Raw genomic sequence first — 21,164 nt, 5'->3', positions numbered from 1 at the left:
GTAGTCACTGTGAGAACCTCTTTGAGCTCCTGGAGATAAAACCCCCCAAAGTGTGGGGGCTCCCAGTGACTAGATCCCCCTGGAGTTTTGAATCTCTCAGACACGTCCACACTAGGCCTCCAGCAGTTCATCAGTTATACTTGAGGTTCCCTACCCTGGCACTGGTTCCTGAAGAGGTTTGTGCTAGTGGGTTTCTGCTTCAGCAAGCCATGATGGTCTGCATTATTGGTTTCTCCAAGTTTGGGGCAGTGGTTTTTCTTGTGACCACATCTCTTTGATGGATCTAAGAAGAATCGTTAATTTTTATGTTTATTCAGCTTTTTACTTGTTAGGATGAGGTGGGAACTTCCAGAGTCTTACATGCCTGTACCCGAAACTGGAAATTATCCCCTTCACCTTCATCTTTCCATAGCTAGTTCCTTCTCATCATTCCTGTCTCAGCTCACATGTCATTTTTTCAGGCTCTTTTCCTCCCCTCCCTCTCCCACTTCCCTGCCCTAGTGTTGCCCTCCTTATCCCGTATTCTCCACGGTACTCTGTTTTTTATCTTACTGCTTCTTGGTATCTGAAATCTGAAATTATTTTATCTGTTTACTTGTGAATGTCTCCTCCCCCTCTGGACTTGATAGCCTGTGGTGATGGGAATTTTGTTTCTTATTCATTTTTATTTCACCTAGTCCTAGTTCCTAGGACTGTGCTTGGCATGTGGCAGTGTTCTATAAACATGATTTGTACATACTCAGCAGTGACTAGTTTCAACTCACATATGTTATGAGCTTCTTTTATTAGTGCTGTTTAGTTCAAATTTCTTAACATTTCAGGTGTTTCAAGAGGTATTCCAGATCCTCTCTGAATCGGCAGCAAGATCTGTCTCATTGTCCACCTCCTCCTCAGCTGAGGTTACTTGATTTCTTACAAAAAAGAAAGGAAAGAAAAGCAGGTCAGCATTATGACCTCAAAATTTCTAAAGCAGGAAATGTAAGTATATGTTTTTTAAATGAAGCTTATTATGCCCAAAAACCTGTCTTATTTAGCATTTTTTCCTGTATGTTTATATTGTTTTTAATTTTTCAGTGTGTAGATATGTGGAAACGGAGTCCCTGTAATTTGGCCATACCTTCTGAAGTAGATGTAAGTCGGTTCATGAATTTTTTTTTCATATAGTTTCTAAGTTTTACCATTCGTTTGCTTATACCTTGAGAAAACAACAACAAAAAACTTCTTTTAAAAACAAAGTGATTTAGATCATACTCTTTTTTTTTTTTTTTTTTTTTTTCCCTGCCTCAGGTTTATTTGTACAAATAGCACAGGAGGACCCCAGTCCCATGCAGATGGCAGCCCGGAGGCGGGGGTGGGGGGTCGCACCAGTCCTTCTGTCCTCACGTTGGCAGACAGAGATATCTACTCTGTAGCCTTTGTAGGGGTCTGGGCACCTTTGGGAGCCTGAGCTCGAATTGAAGCTGGAGCTGCAGCCTGGACCTTGGTTTGATTATTGGCCTTGGCCTTTGGTGGGCAGAGCCGGAGCCCCTTGGCAATGCGAGCATGAGCATGCTTCCCAAGCTTGGGATGGGCAATGTAGGCAACTCAACCGAGCTTGCGGCTGACGCCCTTTGGGAGCTTGGGCTTAACCTCCTTGGGCTTTACAAGGGCCTTGATAGTCTTGGCACATGCACTTATGGCCTTGACACTGTTGGCCTGCATCTTCTTTAGGCCCTTGTTATTGTGCCTCTTGGCAAAGCGCATGTTCCTCAGGAACTTGGGGTCCACCCCCTTAAGAGATTCGTATCTTTGTGATCGGGGTTTCTTGATATCATTGCTGTGCCATTTTCGGGACTGGTTGTGTGTGGTGTGATTCTTGGACTTGCCATGTCTGCACCTTAAGCCGTGGCTCCCGAAGCGCCTAGAACCGGAAAGAGAAAGGGGCGATCATAGTCTTTTTTTTAAAAACAATATGATTTGTTTCAAAAAACATTGAAAAATGATTTTTAGAAGCTGTGTATTGTTCTTTTTTCACATTAAATTGAAAAAACATAACCCCTTAATATAGTTGTGTTTGGAGCAGGAATAGTAAACAAAACAATTTTAAAATGTGGAAAAATATAGTGTATATTACATAATCACGTGAAATCTCTCTTGTTTTCATAATATTTCATCAAAATTTCCTAATAGTGCTTTTTTCCTCGAAGTGGTTAAATTTGAAGATTAATAATACTATTTAAAAAAATAAAGATTAATAATACTAGAGAAGTAACCAAGATTAGGAACGTTGGGTTGTATTCTTTATTGATCCGTAATATACATGAATATGAATGCTTGAAGACAGAAAAGGGATATTTTGATGAGTGATCCTTTATTTTTCTTTCTCCTCTGTTCTTTTTTATGTTCGCTCTTTATTTTCAGATTTGTTCTTCTGTTGCACCCTTTCCATGCTAGCACATGCATTATTCTTACTATTTCTGATTTTATAAAAAGAAATTATTCTAAGCACAAAGCCAGAAACAGCAGTAGACTGTATATACAACTCAAGGAAGTAAGCCATATTATCTGTTGGTAGCTTATGCGCAGTTCTTCAAGGAACATGGCCTGAGGATAGAATTTCAGTATAAATACTAAAGGGTGGAGTTTAGCTTTGGAGGACAGGCTGGAGTACTTCCCATACTTTAATGTCCTTAGGAATCACCTGGAGAGCTTGTTAAATTGTAGATTGCTACTCAGCAAGTCTGGTCTGAGGCATAAGATGCAGTTCTCACAAGCTCCTAGGTTATGTGATGCTGAGGTCCATGGACCACACATTGAGTAGCAGTTGCCCTCAGAGCTTCTCAGTCTAGCTCAATCAGAAGAATCACCTAGGAGATCAGTTAAACATAAGAGATTTCAAGCCCTACTCAAGATCTACGTACTTAGGATTTCTAAGGACAGACATGTAAATCTGTATTTTTAATAAGTGCCCCAGATAAGTCTAAATGACTCTTAAGATCATAGTTGCCAGTAAGATAATAACATTTGACTCACACAGATACCTAGGACATGTACAGAATATATGGTCAAGTCTGACTAGAAAGTGGAAAAGGTTCAAAAAATTTGATCAGTTTTAACATTTTACCTTCCATAGTCTCCCTTAGTTTTGTTGCCACTGTTACATGACAGCTCTTATTTCAAGAAAAGCCCTGCCAAAAGGAAAAGATCCTGATCCTTATCTCTCTGACATTCCAGTTTTCCTGAAGGAAAAGCTCTAAAGGAAAAAACATACCAGCTTATGGACAAAAAAATGAAGAGGCACTGTCTAGAAAAGCAGCTATGTTTATTAACATTTAATTAGTTTAGTTTTATTAAAGTTGTTTTTTACACATCAGAAGACTTTTAAACTACTTAAGCGTAAGTAGTTGGTACTGGTTAAAGAATCCTTGCGCTAGCAAGTATATTGTATTGTCGAGTTACTTAGTTTCTTCTCTTTTATCAGAGTACTGATTCCATTTTATCTGATATGGATTCTATTTTATGTGGTATTTCTTGATTTGATTGTTTAGGTGGAGAAATATGCTAAAGTGGAAAAGTCTATCAAATCTGATGACTCACAGCCAACAGTCTGGCCAGCCCATGTAAGTAATCATTGCCTGTCTCTGTTTCTAATTATGCCATTTCTAATCTGGCCTCTGAATTTATTAAACATAAAGTGCAGTTGCCATTAGTTTGGGACCTTTTTTCTTTTATAAATTACTTTCTGGAAGTTCAGTTTATTATATGAAGAAACAACTATTTTGTTCATCAAAGTATGCTTTGCATTTTAAACAGCTATTTTTTATTTTTAAATTTTTTTTATTTTTATTTATTTTATTTTATTTTTTTGAGATGGAGTTTGGCACTTATCGCCCAGACTGGAGTGCAGTGGTGCGATCGTGGCTCACTGCAACCTCCTCCACTTCCCAGGTTCACGCAATTCTCCTGCCTCAGCCTCCTGAGTTGCTGGGATTACAGGCACCCGCCACCATACCTGGCTAATTTTTGTATTTTTAGTAGAGATGGGGTTTCACCATGTTAGCCAGGCTGGTCTCGAACCCCCGATCTCACGTGATCCGCCCACCTTGGCCTCCCAAAGTGCTGGTATTACAGGCATGAGTCACTGCGCCTGGCCTTAAAGAGCAATTTTAATGAAGAACTTCTTTTTTACTTTTGGTTTGCATATTGGTAGTTCTGTTTTGTTTTGTTTCAAATTAATAAATTCTTCTAAGGATACGTTTTTGTAAGTTTCCTAATTGGAATAATAACATCTTAAAAAGACAGAAATAGGTATAATATTTAAATTAGGTGAACGCTAGGAGTGAAATGACGAGAGATGTTTTGTGTGTGTGATAGCAAAAGCAGACAAATGGTAAATAGAAACAGATCTGCTTTTGAAAGTTCTATCCTTTTAATATTATTTAATATTTGCAATTCATATGTCTAGTCTGAAATTCTGCCATATTAAGCTTGATTAAACATGCCATCAGAATTCTCCTTCCGAGAGTACCATGTAAAAAATAATCCTGTACTGCCCTCCTGAGCATAAACAGGCACGGCAGCATGAGGATCAGGGGTGCTAGCTTAGGGACAGACTGCTAACTCCCTGTGTGACCCTAGGCAATTCATTTAACCTCTCTGCTTAATTCCATGACTTCTAATATGGAGATAATAACAGTGCCAACCATAAAAATATGATGAAGCTTACTTGAGGCAGTCCCTGTAGAGTGCTGAGAACAGTGTTTAATGTTCATTGTTATTATTTCCAGTATGTATATTAATATGTCTAATAATGTGTTTAATGATGTATTAATATTGTTACATATAAGTTCATATTTCGTAGTGTATGTTAATGCTTTATTAAATGCATGCTGAGTGCCCATACAGTTTTTAGGAAAAGAGCCATGCTGTGCTTTATTCTGGTAGGCAGACTTAAACATCTTTTAGCCTAAGTACCATGTGTCTTCCTATCGTCAGATACATGTTACTGTATCATTTATTCCTAATTTTTACTAATTCTTAATGCCTGCCTACTTGTGAAGATGTTTATTTGAGGTGCTATGTGTTCTTCAGGACGTAAAAGATGATTATGTATTTGAATGTGAAACTGGTACTCAGTATCAGAAAACAAAGCTGACCATCTTGCAGTCGCTTGGAGATCCACTTTACTATGGTAAAATACAGCCATGTAAAGCAGATGAAGAAAGTGACAGCCAGATGTCTCCATCACAGTGAGTTCTGTTAAATACAAGTAACTGAAAAAAAAAAATAAGGCACCAAGAATTTACCTAGTAACTACTGATGAACCATTAATGAATAAAAATTTCTCTTTGGAACTCATTTATTAGTTAGACCTAAGTAAACTTATTAGTAGACCTAATAACTTATTAGTAGACCTAAGTAAACTTAAGTCATAGTTACCGTGTTGCTCAAGAGTTATTAAATAGCAAAAAAACCTATGGTATAATTATTTTTATGCTTGTTTTGAAGGCTATTCCTGTGATATCTTTCTTTATATATTTATGGCACTTAGGACTTTAACCTGTGAACATGAAGTGTTTGGGCAATAGTGTGTTTAAATAGGAAGCAAGTTTACCATAAATGTAAAAAGATGCTTGGTATTTGGCACTGCATGTAAGGACACAGACTCAGTGCTTATTGTAGTTATTGACCCTACATATTAATACATAAAAATATAGATGATCTTCCAAAATGTGTGAACTACATATATTTGGTACTGTCAGTATTTAGTTTTATTTTGTTTTACTATGTTTGGTTTTTTAAATCAAATTGATGCTCTTTTGAAAAAAAGAAAAAAGCTCAGCAGAAAAGGACGGGGCTAGGTCTATGTTAATTGTAAAGCCTTTACTTACACAAAATACTAATTGAATCTACAGTAGAAAGGTGTATTTTAAAGAGCAACCCCACCAATATTTAGGTAAAAGTCAATGAAAGGAAATAACAGGGAATCCTCAGCTTCTTTTTTCACATGACCAGTTTTTATTGTTGTAAAAGGATCAGATGTTTTGATTACATGCATTTTCTTCTTTTTTTTAAAGTTATAGACATCATAACAGTTTATTTCTGAATCCTCAGCATGCATTTCTGAGGAAGCCTTTTTTTTTTCTTTATTTTTATTTTAGCTATAGGGGTTATGTGTGCAGGTTTGTTACAGAGGTATATTGTATGATGCTAAGGTGTGGATGTCTACTTATCCCATCACCCAGGTAGTGAATATAGTACCCAATATTGATTACTTATATTTAAAAAAATCTTCAGCTTAAAGGCAACATATATTGGCCATTTTTAATTTATTAACTTATTTTTGTAGAACACAAGGGTGATACATGTTCTTTTGTGAAAAAATTGGTCTATAGAGCCAAATGACTAATTTGTTTGACAGGAAGAGAACTGAATTTTTTACCTTTGCGTCAGAGTAGCTGCATGATTTATTATTTTCCAGTCATTCTTCCGTACTCATAAATATTTTATTGAATAAACTATGGAGTTAAAGTTTGAGCTGCATTAACTAAGCTTTTTTTTACATTTTATATTTCAGCTCCTCCACAGATGATCATTCAAATTGGTAATTAAAAAATAAACTATTTTAATCTGTTAAGAAATTACGTAAATATCAAACTCTTTAAAAAGACTTGCTAAAGATATTTTATTTGAATCGGTGATAAATATGTATACCTTGTTTGAAATATATTCTAAGGATCTGTTATGTAGTCATTTAATTCTAAAATCACAGGTTAAAGTGAGATGAAGGCCAAAGACCTTTCCACATGGTAGTTCAGTGATTTTGCTTTAGGGTCAATAGTTGTAAGGGTATATAGCACTTGGTAACTTTCAGCCCAGATTATGTTTTAATAAATAAATTTTGTGCCAAAAGAAATATCCCTTAATTAAATCAACCAAATTATTCACATTGTTTCATAATGCATGCAAAACTTCGTCATTGTTTCGTATGTGTAAATGCATTAAAAAATTTTGTTTCCATATCTTGGTAGATTTAATACCAGTTTATATTATTGTGACTAAAACATGGAAGATTTCAAAAGTAATCCCAAGGCTTCTTAAGACAACTCTTAGCTAATACTTTTCTCTCCTTTTTTTTCCTTAAACATTTTAGGTTCGTTATTGGATCAAAGACCGATGCCGAGAGGTGAAAATATTTGCATCTCTATTTTGGTCAGGATGGATATGAAAAATTTTTCATCCTTATAGGATAGAGAGTACTTTACTAGGAGTTAAAAACATTGATTTTGGTTATGCTATTAACCATATTTACACTGTTTAATATTTATGGGCCTCTGTTGTAAAATTAGGGCATTGGACAGTAAAACCCCTAAGGTCTTTTCCAACTTTAAAATCTTATTGATTCTAGAAAAATGAAAGCTTGTGATACGCCAAACTATTAAGAATGGTTCTTTTCATGGGATGAGATTTTGGGGGAACTTAAATGCATTTTTCCAATGTTTATAATACCTAGGATTTTTTTTCATAGAATTAAGAAAACAAAAAAAAATGTTTAAAATATAGTTTTGTTTTAAATAAGAAAACTTAGACATATCTAGTGTAGCTAAGGAAGATGATTTCTAAACAGTACTTTAATCAGAATCTAAGAAAGGAATTGAGTATTTTCTTTGGCTGCTTATTACTTAAGTAATCCCTGCAATTTCTGTATTAGAAATAAGATATTGAAAGTATATCTTTAGATTGTTATTTAGCAAAATGTTTTGGACAATTTGTCATTGAACAGTTTAAAAATATGTACTTTTAACACAAAGATAAATCACCTAATTTTAATTTTTATATTGATAGAACTTTCTTTTTGCCATTAATAGTCATTATTTCCTATAAAATAAATTCGTGTTTAAAACAGGTTATCTAATCTTTACCTGTTTTCTCCTGATATTTTAGGGTAGTCAATCAGTACCAAGAATTAGTCCAGAATGAAGCCAAATGTCCGGTCAAGATGTCACACAGCTCCAGTGGCTCAGCCAGTCTGAGTCAGGTTTCTCCAGGGAAAGAAACAGAAGTGTGTTTCGTTAATGTTACTTCTTTGTGCCCAGTTGTTTCACAAGTAATCTGAGAAATGTTAAGAATCATTTTTTGAGGCTGGGCACAGTGGCTCATGCCTGTAATCCCAACACTTTGGGAGGCTGAGGTGGGTGGATCACCTGAGGTCAGGAGTTTGAGACCAGCCTGACCAATATGGTGAAACCCCGTATCTACTAAAAATACAAAAATTAGCTGGGCATGGTGGCGCACACCTGTAATCCCAGCCATTCGGGAAGCTGAGACAGGAGAATCTCTTGAACCCTGGAGGTGGAGGTTACAGTGAGCCGAGATAGCACCACTGCACTCCAGTCTGGGCAATCGAGCAAGAATCCATCTAAAAAAAAAAAAAAAAAAAAAAAGAATCATTTTTTGAGGAGCAGCAGTATTATTTAGTTTTGTTTTTACTTTTACCTTTTTTAAAAATTTCTTTATGACATAATTTTTAAATGTACACAAAGATAAAAGGAAAATTATAATGAACACCTGTGTTCTAGTCATTTGGCTTCAACAGCTATTATTTTCCTTTAATAGATAGGTATGGAAGGGTGGAAGCTTTGCTTTCATCTTACTCCTCTGCCTTTCTCCCTAAAACTCTCACTTCCCACCCTATTACTCAGAAATCTTTTCCTCATTCTTTATGTGTACTGTAATATATATTTCATGGGTCTCATGTGAAATTTTCTTTGTAATACATACAGTATTCAATCTGTAACCACTGAGAGCACTTTGCAGAGTTAAAAATCTGGGATTTATAGCAGTACTAATTTTATTTAATAAACTATGAAGTTAAATATACATTTCATCTGGGGTTTATAGCAGGATTAATTTTAACAAGTATGCTTAATGTCACTGTCTTTTAGCAAACTGAAACTGTGTCAGTTCAGTCTTCAGTATTGGGGAAGGGCGTAAAACATCGACCCCCACCAATCAAACTGCCCTCAAGCTCAGGAAATAGTTCCTCAGGTATTACATTTCTTAGTTTTTTGCAGTCTAGAATAACAAACATTATAGAGTCCTAATCTCTTTTTAAAACTTTGCCCCATTTTGATTTCTACAGTTCACAGAATTTTGAATTATAAATTTAGGAAATAACTTTTATGTTCTTCTAGGTAACTATTTTACACCACAACAGACAAGCAGCTTTCTCAAATCTCCAACTCCTCCTCCTTCTTCTAAGCCATCAAGTATTCCTCGGAAATCATCTGTGGATCTCAATCAAGTTAGCATGCTTTCTCCAGCTGCCCTATCACCTGCCAGCTCATCACAAAGTGAGTCATAACTTAAATTCTTCATTAAATCTTTATAAGCTTTTGCATTAGTGTTTCTTAAGACAGCTTTTTTCAACTTGTGAAGTAGTGGTATCTGAATGTACTGTGTACCCAAAATGTATAAGTTGCTAGAAGCTTCAGGCAGAGCTCTTGTTGATTGTATGTATTATGTCTCTACTGTAATTGTACTTGTTTTTCTGTATCTATGTATGCATTCTGCGTATACCTTTCTTATAGACTTACAACCTACACATCTCCTTAAAAAAATAACCTGGTAGTTACATGTGGCAATAAGATTTCAAAACATTTTTTATTCCAGTGTACCCTAGGATCATTTTACATATTTATGTAAATTGTGTGGCTGATATGAAAAAAATGTCATAAGAGTTGTTGCTGCAGGTCCTATCTTTGTGTATATGTAAGAAGTCAACTAGTTCCAAGGTGGTGATACAATAAACTGAAAAACAGTATTTCAAAAACACTCCTACACTCTTTTATAAATTGTTGTCAGTTACTAAAATGTGATGATGATCATAAAGCATTATTCTGAAGATACTGAAATGTAATTTTTACTACTGAATACTTTTTTTTTTAACATCAAGAAGAGTTATACAAGAATGCTAGCATTAGTTTGGGAGAATTTCTTCAAATTAGTAAATATCTGAAAGTACCAATTTGGGGGAAAAAGTCATTCCAGTTTTTTAGATTTTTTGTAGATAGCTAATATATGCTGAAAGTTTTAGTACACTGCACAGTGATAGGGTGGTCTTCGCATTAGATATAAACATCTTCATCTTGATAGCTCAAAAGGTGTAATTTTTCTGCCTTCTTGTTTTGCACAAAGAAAAATATATAAATTTTCTGAAAGTCTTATTCACACTTCTTATGTTGTGGGTATGGATTATGGTAATCTACTGCACACAGTTGTTACTTTAAGTAAGGGTTGAGTGACAGCTTCTGGACATTCACATTTCTTTCCTTTCTTTCTGCAGGACATGAAAGCTAAAAAAGAAAACACCTCAAGAGCTTTTGGTTTTACTTTTTTGGTTTTTGTTTTTTGTTTTTGTTTTTTAAAAAATTGATAAACTGTGCATACTTCATTCACAACAGATTTTCTATACATTCTACATTTAAACAGAAGTACACAGTTACTGTTAAAGATGCAGTATTATCTATCAGACATTTACTTTATTACTGTTTTTTGTAAATTTGTTTGTCAGGATAAACTTGATGTGTTAGGAATTAAACATGTATATTTAGGTGCCAAATATGATTGTTAACCATATGTAACTTATTAAATATGTTCACAGTTTTATCTCAGACTTTTACACTAAATAAGCAATATTTTTAAATGAAGTCATGAATTAGTAAATCGTAAATAATAAATTAATTTGAATTCCTTTTGAACTTTTTAGGCCAAAGGCAGCATGTAGGAAACTAACTTTTAAATGGGTATTGTGGTAGAATATAACTGTATATTTTTACTGTTACTGCAATAGCATCTTTAATGGGCTTTTTAGGTGATATACTGCATCCTTAATTGTAATTGAGTGTAGCAACACTCATGTATCATGTGTAGAAATTAACACTTGCAGTTAACTGCTTTAAAAAAAAAAAAAACTAGAACAAATTGTCAGTGCTAAGTAAGATTCCATTAACCTTATTTTAAAAGGACTGGCCATTTATAACAAACTAGCAATTTTTATTTTTCTCAATGAGCAGGATCTGGAACTCCTAAGCCATCTACTCCTACACCAACCCCTTCATCGACCCCACACCCTCCTGATGCTCAGAGCTCAACTCCTAGTACCCCTTCAGCTACCCCTACTCCCCAAGATTCAGGCTTCACCCCTCAGCCCACTTTGTTAACTCAGTTTGCTCAGCAGCAAAGGTCTCTGAGCCAGGCAATGCCTGTAACAACCATTCCTCTTTCCACCATGGTAACATCTATAACTCCAGGAACCACGGCCACCCAGGTCATGGCAAACTCTGCTGGACTTAACTTCATCAATGTAGTGGGCTCTGTTTGGTAAGTTTGCATTGATGTTCTGATTTTTTTTTTTTTTTTTAAAGATAGTTTTACCATCTAAAATTCTTAATTTGTGAAATGAAGAACAAACTGCCTATTACTCAGACTGAAAGGCAATAGTTTAAATATGGACAGAAGTTGCCTGACCATGTGTGTTTTAATTTTAAATAATATATCTGTTAACTGCACTAAGATGATACCTCATCTTATTGTTTTTGTTTTTTGATACTTCATCTTGACAGCAGCTTAGAATTTCCTGTTTATCTTCTGCATTGCCTTTGATATTTAATACCAATAAATAGCTAGTTGTGTTTGCTTAGTAGTTTTGTTTTTTAATCTGAGGAATTATGTGGCTGACTTTTTTCCTTTTACAGTGAAGTTTAATGCTTTGTCTTATTCTCCTGCAGTGGGGCCCAGGCTTTGATGAGTGGTTCAAACCCCATGCTGGGCTGTAACACAGGTGCCATAACTCCTGCAGGAATAAACCTGAGCGGCCTTCTACCCTCAGGAGGTCTGCTACCAAATGCATTGCCCAGTGCAATGCAGGCAGCTTCTCAAGCAGGTCAGAATGTTGGAAATAATAACCTCTAAAAAAAAAAAAAAAAATTAAAGTATATGCTAAAGTAAAAATGTAATTTTAAGAATGATGCTAAAGGCATTTAATGTCATTATTTCATGAAGTATAGTATCACTTGTGTTTCATTTCAAAAGCCTTTAAAGTTCTGGCATTTTAATTAAAAGCCATCTAGCAATCAACTTTGGAAAACTTGGTAAGCCTGTGAGTCTGTGCAAATGTTTCTTTTGCTTTCCAAATAATAGAATTAATTTTGGTAGCCTTATTGTCATTGTAGTTATATTCCAGGGAATATTAATGTATTTTGAAAATACACATTGTGCACAAGAGGCATCTGCATCGCAGTTAAGAGCCTGGATTCTGGAGCCAAACTACCTCAGCTTGAATCCCAGTTGTACAACTTATCGTTTGTGTAATATTGAGAAAGTTACCTTTGTGTCTAATTTTCCTCATAAATAAAATGGAAATAGCAATAATAACTTACCTTATAGTCATGAGGATTAAATGAAATATAATACAGATTATGTGCTTAAACTGTGCCTGAGACATAATACGCATTCTTTTTTTTTTTTTTTTTTTTTTATTTTTTGAGACGGAGTCTCGCTCTGTCGAAGAGTAGTTATTACCTGTACAGGAAAACAGTTATAATAATAACTTGTGCTTATTTTTTTGATGCTCTTTAAAAGAATGTATTATAATATCTTGAAACAATTCATTTTCACTTGAGGAAAAATTTAATAGGAAAAACAATGTAGAAAAATTCATTAAAAACTTTCTTAGTTATGAGAAAGGGAACCCAGAAAATATAATTAAACATATTAACATGTTGCTGTAATTTCCTAATTCTAGCTAGCGGTGTTATTTTTTTGTTTTGTTTTGTTTTTGGAGACAGAGTCTCGCTCTGTCGCCCAGGCTGGAGTGCAGTGGCGCGATCTCCGCTCACTGCAAGCTCCGCCGCCTCCCAGGTTAACGCCATTCTCCCACCTCAGGCGCCCGCCACCACGCCTGGCTAATTTTTTTTGTATTTTTAGTAGAGATGGGGTTTCACCGTGTTAGCCAGGATGGTCTCGATCTCCTGACCTCGTGATCCGCCTGCCTCGGCCTCCCAAAGTGCTGGGATTACAGGTGTGAGCCACCACCCCCGGCCTAGTGTTCTTATTTTAATAAGCATAAGTGTGCTTTAGTGCCAGAAGTCCTGAAATGGACTTCACATCCTGAATTTAGGATATTTACATGTAACTACTAGTTGTACCAGTTACATGTGGCTTCACTTGCTAAACTGGGGCTTTACAGAAGTGACTAAATTTTTCCCCCTTAGCCTCAGTTCAGTTCGCTCTAAAGTGGGAATAAAAATATCTTCAGTTGGTACTTAAGAGAAATAAATGAAGTATGAAAGTGACTTTGGTAAGCTAGAAGGCATTATACAGATGTCATCCAGTTTTAAATAGGGGTTAAGCCATTTTCTTAAATGATAATTTTTCCAGAAAGGGATATTTTTGCCAAATTTCAGTTTCTTATACAAGGCTTTGCTAATATTACATGTGCATTTCTTGCCTTAAATCTTTTTTTTAAAATATGATCTGATAGAGAACTAGATACATTTTTAAATAGTGTTCAGATTGGTGTATTTTGTTAGCAAAATATTTGCATATCGTGAGACCGGGATCAGCACACTACAGCACACAGCCTAAGCTAGGAATGGTTACTACATTTTTAAAGGATTGTGAAAAGAAAATGCAGCAGAGGCCATTTGTGCTCACAAAGCCTACATGATGGCCCTTTACTGAAAAAGTTTGTCACCCCCAGCTTTAAGATAATGCTCTGTGTTATATAACAGATTTTTTAGGATTATGTTTAGAAATAACAGAGCACTGTTTCCTGACTCTCAGTTTTGATCTTATACACAAATTGCAACATTCTTTAGCATTCTGATTAACATTTGTAGTTAAAAAAAAAAATAGCATAGAGCATACCAGTTCTTAAAGATATGATTATTTTAGTATACTATGTAACACTGAGAAATGTAAATAGATGCCAGTACCTGGAATGTATTTGCACAGCAGTGATAGTTTTGTTATATTCATGGTGTTCACATAATTCTTGATTACTGTTTGTTCAGCCAACAGTCAGAAGAATGAAAAAGAAGTCCCAGTTTCTGAAAGATAGACTATAATGTACACCTGGTGCTTCACAACTTTGAATAAAATCTCAGTATTGATATTTCTGAAGTATGGAAAATACGCACATCTATGCAGAGAGTACATAAAATTATTGTACTTATATATACTAAAGTATAAATTATTTTCATGTGTAATAAATTTCCAATTCTGTTATAACCATGAGTTTTATTTAACAGGTGTTCCATTTGGTTTAAAAAATACTTCAAGTCTCAGGCCCTTAAATCTACTCCAGGTAAACCTGAAATCCTGCTTTTGATTAAATTGTTTGTACATTGAATTTTTTTCTAAACAATGTATATCTATATGTATTAGCACTTGAAATTCTGAGGTCTGTTTAGATTCTTCTAAGGGTGTGGTTATTATTGCTACCTTTGTATGATCAAGTGGATAAAAAGGAAGAATCAGTACCCTATATACCACACTTTGGCTCCAGTAGCCCTGCCTAATTAAGAACTAGCTGTGCCAGTGGGGAGAATTTGCACCTACCAAGGAGGATACTTCGCTACAATAATAATAGTGGACATATTTAGAAAATAATTGCTTTCCCAACAGATGTTTTTTGTATGCATAGAAGTAATACGGTTTTTTGTGCTTGAAGGAGATTTAAAAAATAGGTATGTGTGCAGTACGCGGTGGCTCACACCTAGAATCCCACCACTTTGGGAGACCCAGGTGGGAGGATTGCTTGAGCTCAGGAGTTCGAGACCAGCCTGGGCAGTATGGTAAAACCCCATCACTACAAAAAATTAGCCAAGCATGGTAGCATGCATCTGTAATCCCCGCTACTCGAGAGGCTGAGGTCAGAGGATCACTTAAGGCCAGGAAGTCGAGGCTGCAGTGAGCTGACATTGCGCCACTGCATTCCGGCCTAGGCAACAGAGTGAGATCCTGTCTCAAAAGAAAAAAACAGGGGGGGTGAATTTACAACATTCCTGGTGTTATGCTAGGTCCTCTAATTTAAAGAAGGAGTAAGCTTTAAGCTAGTAGTTTGGAAAATGGATAGACGTGAATATAAAGATCTGGATATGTAATGTAGTAGAGCTATGGATTGATGGGAAATAACAATAACAGATCAGCCACCCTGGTATTCAGGATTAACAAATCGGGAAATTCTCATTAGAGCTAAAATTTAAAACTTATTTCCTATGCACGATGCAGTATGTTTGCAGACTAATTGCAGACCAATATACTTATAGTATGGACAAGCCCACAAATTGCATTTGTTTATTTAGCCTACCTTCTGGTATATTGCTGTTGAAGTTTTCTTAGGGATCGGTCTCAGTGTTAACAGGAATGGAAATCCTTTAGTTTGTTATATATTTCTACATTTACTATACACTGATTGAGGAAGGAACATTTGATCTGTGCTGTATCCATGTTTACCTAATGATGAGCTGTGATGGATATAGATAGATATTTTGACCCAAGGATTTTTTTTTTTTTTTTGGACTATATAGAACCTAAGAGTTCTGTATTTGGTATTTTCTTGGACATTCTCCTAAGGACCTCAAAGTGGTCCATATATAAACCCCTATAGCTTAAAATGGAAAAACTATTTGTTTTTTGGTGCATTTGACAAACATTGTTTTCCTTTTTAACCTGGAGTTTTCTGAGTGCTTCTTTAAAAATTGTTTTTATATTTGGATTAATTAAATTCGAATTAGATTTGAATGAAAGAGAAAGTAGTGGTTTCCAAAATAAATATGGACAACTAAATGCACTTTTTTTTCAACTTTGAAATTCCTCACTGTGTTATATAAAAGATCTTGTATAGTATTTTTGTGTTTTTGGCAAAACTAGAACCAATTTATGAGGGGTGGCTTTTCACAGTATACATTTCTGATTCATAAGCTGTTTGTTTGTACTTTCTAATGTATTTAATGCTCTTTCGTATTGATGTATAAAAAGAGTGAAATAAAAAATAGCATGTGAATTGGGATAGCTAACTACTAGCTTGAAGCAGAAAAATTTATGTTTAAGGGTATTAACATACTTGAGAGCCCAAAGTAATAGGATTTTAAAATTGTATCTAAATAGGTCTTTATTTTAAGGGCAGCCAACTTTTTTTTTGTTCACCTGTTTCCTCAACTATAAGAGTGACACATAGCAAATGATCCAAAAATATTTGTAGAATAAAGAAATTTAAATATTTGATATAAAATCATATGAGATTGGTTAATTTTTGTTTAAATTCTTAATAGCTTCCAGGTGGTTCACTTATTTTTAACACTCTGCAGCAGCAGCAACAGCAGCTCTCCCAGTTTACACCACAACAACCTCAGCAGCCCACAACTGCTAGTCCTCAACAGCCAGGGGAGCAGGTATGGGTTTTGTAGCCTTCCATATGCTTTTACATCGAATTTATAACATTTTTTGGTATATTCCAAGCATACTTCATGTGCTTTGTTAGTGTAAACATTTCCTGTACTGTTTTTGTTAACAATAGTAGCAATCAGCTATTGGGCACGTATTCCTAATAAAACAGTCATACCATACTGAATAGATGATATCACCTACATCTTGCATAGATGATTGAGATTCAGGTAAATGGCTTGCTCGTAGCCATACAGTGAGTGGCAGAGTCAGAGATTCAAACCTAGGTCTTTCTGTCCCTATCGCTCATGTATTTTCTACCCCATCATTATCTTTCTGTTTTTAGGATTGTGTTACTATTGGAATAAAGATATCCCTGTTATTATAAAATGTAGGGCAGTGGGAACACAGACAAAAACAAACGTTTACACTGCCAAAGAGAATGAAATTGAATAAGAATTGCAATAAATGACAGTAGAAGAAGGAAGTACAAGTGTTTCGAAACTTTGGGTACACTGGAGTCATCTGGGAAATTTAAAAATATTGATTCCTGGGTCCCACATCCAGAGTTTCTCTATCTCACAAATTATATGAAATATTCACCATTAATCCTTTTGCCCAATTTTCCACAGTCAGGTCTTGGTTGGATAAAGCTCATCCTCTAATAGAGTCCTCAGGAAGGGCACATTAAAAACTTACTGTTTTTTCATTCTGAACACATTAAAGATTGCTTGGCTAGGTATAAAATCTTTGATTTTCTTTAAAAAAATTAATTTTTCAATACACATAAAATTTACCATTTTAACTTTTTTTTATTTTTTGAGACGGAGCCACGCGCCGTTGCCCAGGCTGGAGTGCAGTGGTGCGATCTTGGCTCACTCCAACCCCCACCTCCTGGGTTCAAGCAATTCTCCTGCCTCAGCCTCCCAAGTAGCTGGGGCTACAGACGCGTGCCACCACACCCGACGTTTCACCGTGTTAGGATGGTCTTGGTCTCGTGACCTTGTGATCCACCACCTCGGCCTCCCAAAATGCTGGGATTACAGACGTGAGCCACCGCACCTGGCCAAAATTTACCGTTTTAAATTCCTAAGTGTGCAATTCAGGAGTGTTAAGTGTATTCACATTGTTGTGCAACAGATTTCTATTATAGAACTTTTTCATCTTGCAAAACTGAAACTATATCCGGTAAATAACAACTCTATTTCCTCCTCCCCTCAGCCACTATTCAACTTTATGTTAGTATGAGTTTGACTATTCAAGATACCTCATATAAGTGCAGTCATATAGTTATTTGTCCTTTTGTGTCTGACTTACTTCACTTAGCATAAAGTCTTCAAGGTTCATTCATGTTATAGCATGTGTCAGAATCACCTTCCTTTTTCATGGTGAATAGTACTTGTATATACCATATTTTGTTTATCCATTCATCCACTGATGGATACTTGGGTACCTTCCAACTTTTGGCTATTGTAAATAATGCTAGTGTGAATGTGAGTATACAGATCTCTTTGAGACCCTGTCTTTGGCTCTTTTGGATATATACCCAGAAGTTGGATTGTTGGTTCATATGGTGATTTTTAATTTTTTAAGAAGCATCATATTGTTTTCCATAGTGACTGTACCATTTTACCTAATTCCCATCAACAACATACAAAGATCTCAATTTGTCCAAATCCTTGCCAACTCTTGTTATTTGCTGGTGGTGGTTGGGTCTTCGGGGATTTTTTTTTTTTTAGCAGCCATCCTAATGGGTGTGAGGTAATAATCTCATTGTGTTTTGATTTGCATTTCCGTAATGATTAGTGGTGTGGAGCATCTTTTCATATGCATGTTGGCCATTTGTATATCATCTTTGGAGAAAAGTCTATTCGGGTCCCTTGCCCATTTTTTTTTATCAGATTAATTTTTGTTGTTGGATTGTAGGAGTTCTTCATTCTTCATATACACATATATCAGATGTTTGATTTGCAGATATTTTCTCCCATTTGTTGTCTTTTCACATGATTGCATCCATTGCACAGAAGTTTTTAAAATTTTAATGTAGTTCATTTTCTCTTTTTACTTTTCTTGCCTGTGCTTTTGGTATCATATTGAAGATCATTGCCAAATCCAATGTCCTGAAGCATTTTCACTTGCTTTCTTCTAAATGTTCTCTAGTTTTAGGTCTCCTTTAAATTTATTAAAAATGCTTCCTACTGTTGACTTGCTTTGTATGTTTTTGAGAAATCTGATGCCAGTCTAATTATCTTGCTCTTGTAAGTTTATTTAAGCAGTTTGTCTAGAGGCCCTGAATGTTTGTCTAATATTTTCACTGGTGTATGTGTCAGAATTGATTTTTCCATGTTTTTCCTGTGGATCCTTTTAATGTGTAGAGTCACTTCTTTATTTCTGGAATGTTTTCTTGGATGATAGTTTGTAGTTTCATAAGTGGAAGCTTAGATTATGGAGGTCATTCTTTTCTAAAATAAACATTTAATGTTATACATTTCCTTCTCAGTACTGCTTAAGCCACTTTCCACAAATTTTGATATGCTGTGCCTTCATTTTGTTCCATAGAATTTTCTGTCTTATGGATCCCTCTTAAATGAATTATTTAGATATGTTTGATTTCCAAATACTTGGGAATTTTCCAAATATCTTTCTGCAGTTGATTTCTAGTTTAAATCCACTGTGGTCTGAAAACATATTTTTCGTTCTTTTAAGTTTGTTGAGGTTTGTTTAATGCCTGAGAACGTGATCTGTCTTGATGGGTACTCCATATATGCTTGAAAAAAATGTGTATTCTGCTGTTAGGATTGTTCTGTATTAGAGCAAAGCATTTGATGGCATCATTCAGGCCTTCTATATCCTTTTCTTTCTCAATGTTTTATCAGTTACTGTGAGAAGTGTTGAAGTCTTCAACCAAAACTGGAAATTTCTATTTCTCCTTTTGCTAAAGGTTGTGTTTTGAGCCCATATTGTTAGGTGCATATGCATTTAGGATTGTCACATCCTTGATTAATTTACCCCTTATCATTAATAAATGACCACCTTTATCTCTGGTAATATTTCTTGTTTCTTTCTTTTGATTAATGTTAGCTTAGTACATCTTTTTTCATCCTTTTAGTTTTAGCCTGAGTCCTTTTATTTCTTAGTATTTGTTTTTCTTCAGGATGTTTGTTTAATCATTATTCCTCCTTGTTTGAATATTCCATTTGCGGTGGTGGCTTACAGTCTACTTTAAGTTTGTGGAGTGCTTCGGGGGGAAATTGATATCATCTGTAGTTTTTTTGTTTGTTTTATCATAGTTCCATTATGGTGGTGATGTGGTCTGCCTTATTCTGTTGTTCATTTCATGAACTGGGTTCCAAATTCAATAATAGAACCTTTCAGCTCTGTGCTCTTTTGTCCAATCTCTTTTTATATCCAGGGAGATCCCCTCAAGATAAATGTATCTTTTGAATGTTTGGCTTGCCATTATATACTGAAATGTTCAAAGGATTGTCTTTTGCAGAGCAAAAGTTTTTAATTTTGCTGAAGTCCATGTTGACAGTATCTTTCCTTTATGGAATATGCTGTAGTTGTCATGTCTCAGAACTCTTTACCTAGCCCTAGGTCCCAAAGATTTTCTTCTGTGTTTTTTTCTAACAGTTTTATAGTTTCTTATTTTGAATCCATGATTCATTTTCAGTTAATTTCTGTACAAGGTGTGCAACTTAGGTCCATGTTTTTTTGTTTTCCTATCAATATCCAGTTGCTTCAACACCATTTGCTGAAAACAACAACAAAAAAAACAGCTGTCCTTTTTGAATTGAATTACTTCTGCACATTTGTTAAAAGTCTGTTGGGTCTGTTTGGGTGGGTTTATTTCTTTTTTTTTTTTTTTTTTTTTTTTTTTGAGACGGAGTCTCGCTCTGTCGCCCAGGCTGGAGTGCAGTGGCCAGATCTCAGCTCACTGCAAGCTCCGTCTCCTGGGTTCACGCCATTCTCCTGCCTCAGCCTCCCGAGTAGCTGGGACTACAGGCGCCTGCCACCTCGCCCGGCTAGTTTTTTTGTATTTTTAGTAGAGACGGGGTTTCACCGTGTTAGCCAGGATGGTCTCGATCTCCTGACCTCGTGATCCGCCCGTCTCGGCCTCCCAAAGTGCTGGGATTACAGGCTTGAGCCACCGCGCCCGGCCTGGGTGGGTTTATTTCTAGGTTCCCTGTTCTGTTTCATTAATCTGTGTGTCTGTCCTTCAGCCAGTACCACACTGTCTTCTTCATTATAGTGTCTTAAAATTGGGCAGTGCTTTCTGCCATACCATTTTTCAAAATTATTGTAGTTAATGTAGGTTCTCTACCTTTCCATATAAATTTTAAAGTCATCTTGTCTGTATCTACAAAAACTTTGCCAGCATTTCTAAAAGAACTGAGTTATGCTTTTTGATCAGTTTGGGGGAAGAACTGCCGTCTTTATAATGTAAGTCTTCCAGTACATGAACATAGTATGTGTCCTTATCTAGACCAAAATCAATGTTTTGTAGTTTTTGGTATACAAGCCCCATATATGTTTTCTTAGACTTAAGATTAATACCTAAGCTTTTCTCTGTTTTTTTGAGTAACTGTGAAGGGTATTTTTTTAATGTCAGTTTTCACATGTTAATTACTAGTGTATATAGTGTTGATTTTTGTATATTGATCTTGTATTGTGCCCTCTTACTGAACTTACTATTTCTAGGAGCTGTTTTGGAGATTGCTTAGGATTTTCTACAG

At 35.5% G+C, this 21,164-nt stretch overlaps 1 protein-coding gene and 1 pseudogene across 32 annotated transcripts in view; one reads left to right on the top strand and one right to left on the bottom strand.

The window, feature by feature from the left end:
• SUPT20H (SPT20 homolog, SAGA complex component) overlaps positions 1-21,164 on the top strand; it is a 50,413-nt gene that overhangs the window by 25,632 nt on the left and 3,617 nt on the right. For 18 of the 31 annotated variants that reach the window (XM_009191788.2, XM_009191795.3, XM_021929553.2 and 15 more), the window contains 13 exons: positions 822-978; positions 1,075-1,131; positions 3,528-3,599; positions 5,071-5,228; positions 6,557-6,583; positions 7,133-7,165; positions 7,924-8,041; positions 8,925-9,027; positions 9,174-9,332; positions 11,055-11,361; positions 11,769-11,923; positions 14,292-14,347; positions 16,317-16,436. In XM_009191788.2, coding sequence (XP_009190052.1) covers positions 822-978; positions 1,075-1,131; positions 3,528-3,599; positions 5,071-5,228; positions 6,557-6,583; positions 7,133-7,165; positions 7,924-8,041; positions 8,925-9,027; positions 9,174-9,332; positions 11,055-11,361; positions 11,769-11,923; positions 14,292-14,347; positions 16,317-16,436 — 1,522 coding nt within the window. Of the gene's footprint in view, positions 1-821; positions 979-1,074; positions 1,132-3,527; positions 3,600-5,070; positions 5,229-6,556; positions 6,584-7,132; positions 7,166-7,923; positions 8,042-8,924; positions 9,028-9,173; positions 9,333-11,054; positions 11,362-11,768; positions 11,924-14,054; positions 14,194-14,291; positions 14,348-16,316; positions 16,437-21,164 lie in introns of all 31 variants that reach the window. The other 13 variants (XM_009191801.2, XM_003913771.3, XM_003913772.3 and 10 more) reach the window with 5 other exon arrangements.
• On the bottom strand, positions 1,252-2,539 carry LOC103879178 (annotated as a pseudogene). The gene is made up of 2 exons (XR_004178608.1): positions 2,520-2,539; positions 1,252-1,900 (listed from the first exon to the last, which is right to left on the bottom strand). The product of XR_004178608.1 is annotated as a 60S ribosomal protein L29-like (transcript).

The sequence above is a fragment of the Papio anubis genome, chromosome 15 (genome assembly GCF_008728515.1).
Source record: "Papio anubis isolate 15944 chromosome 15, Panubis1.0, whole genome shotgun sequence".
NCBI lineage: Eukaryota > Metazoa > Chordata > Mammalia > Primates > Cercopithecidae > Papio > Papio anubis.
This window is presented reverse-complemented; position numbering and strand designations above follow the sequence as displayed.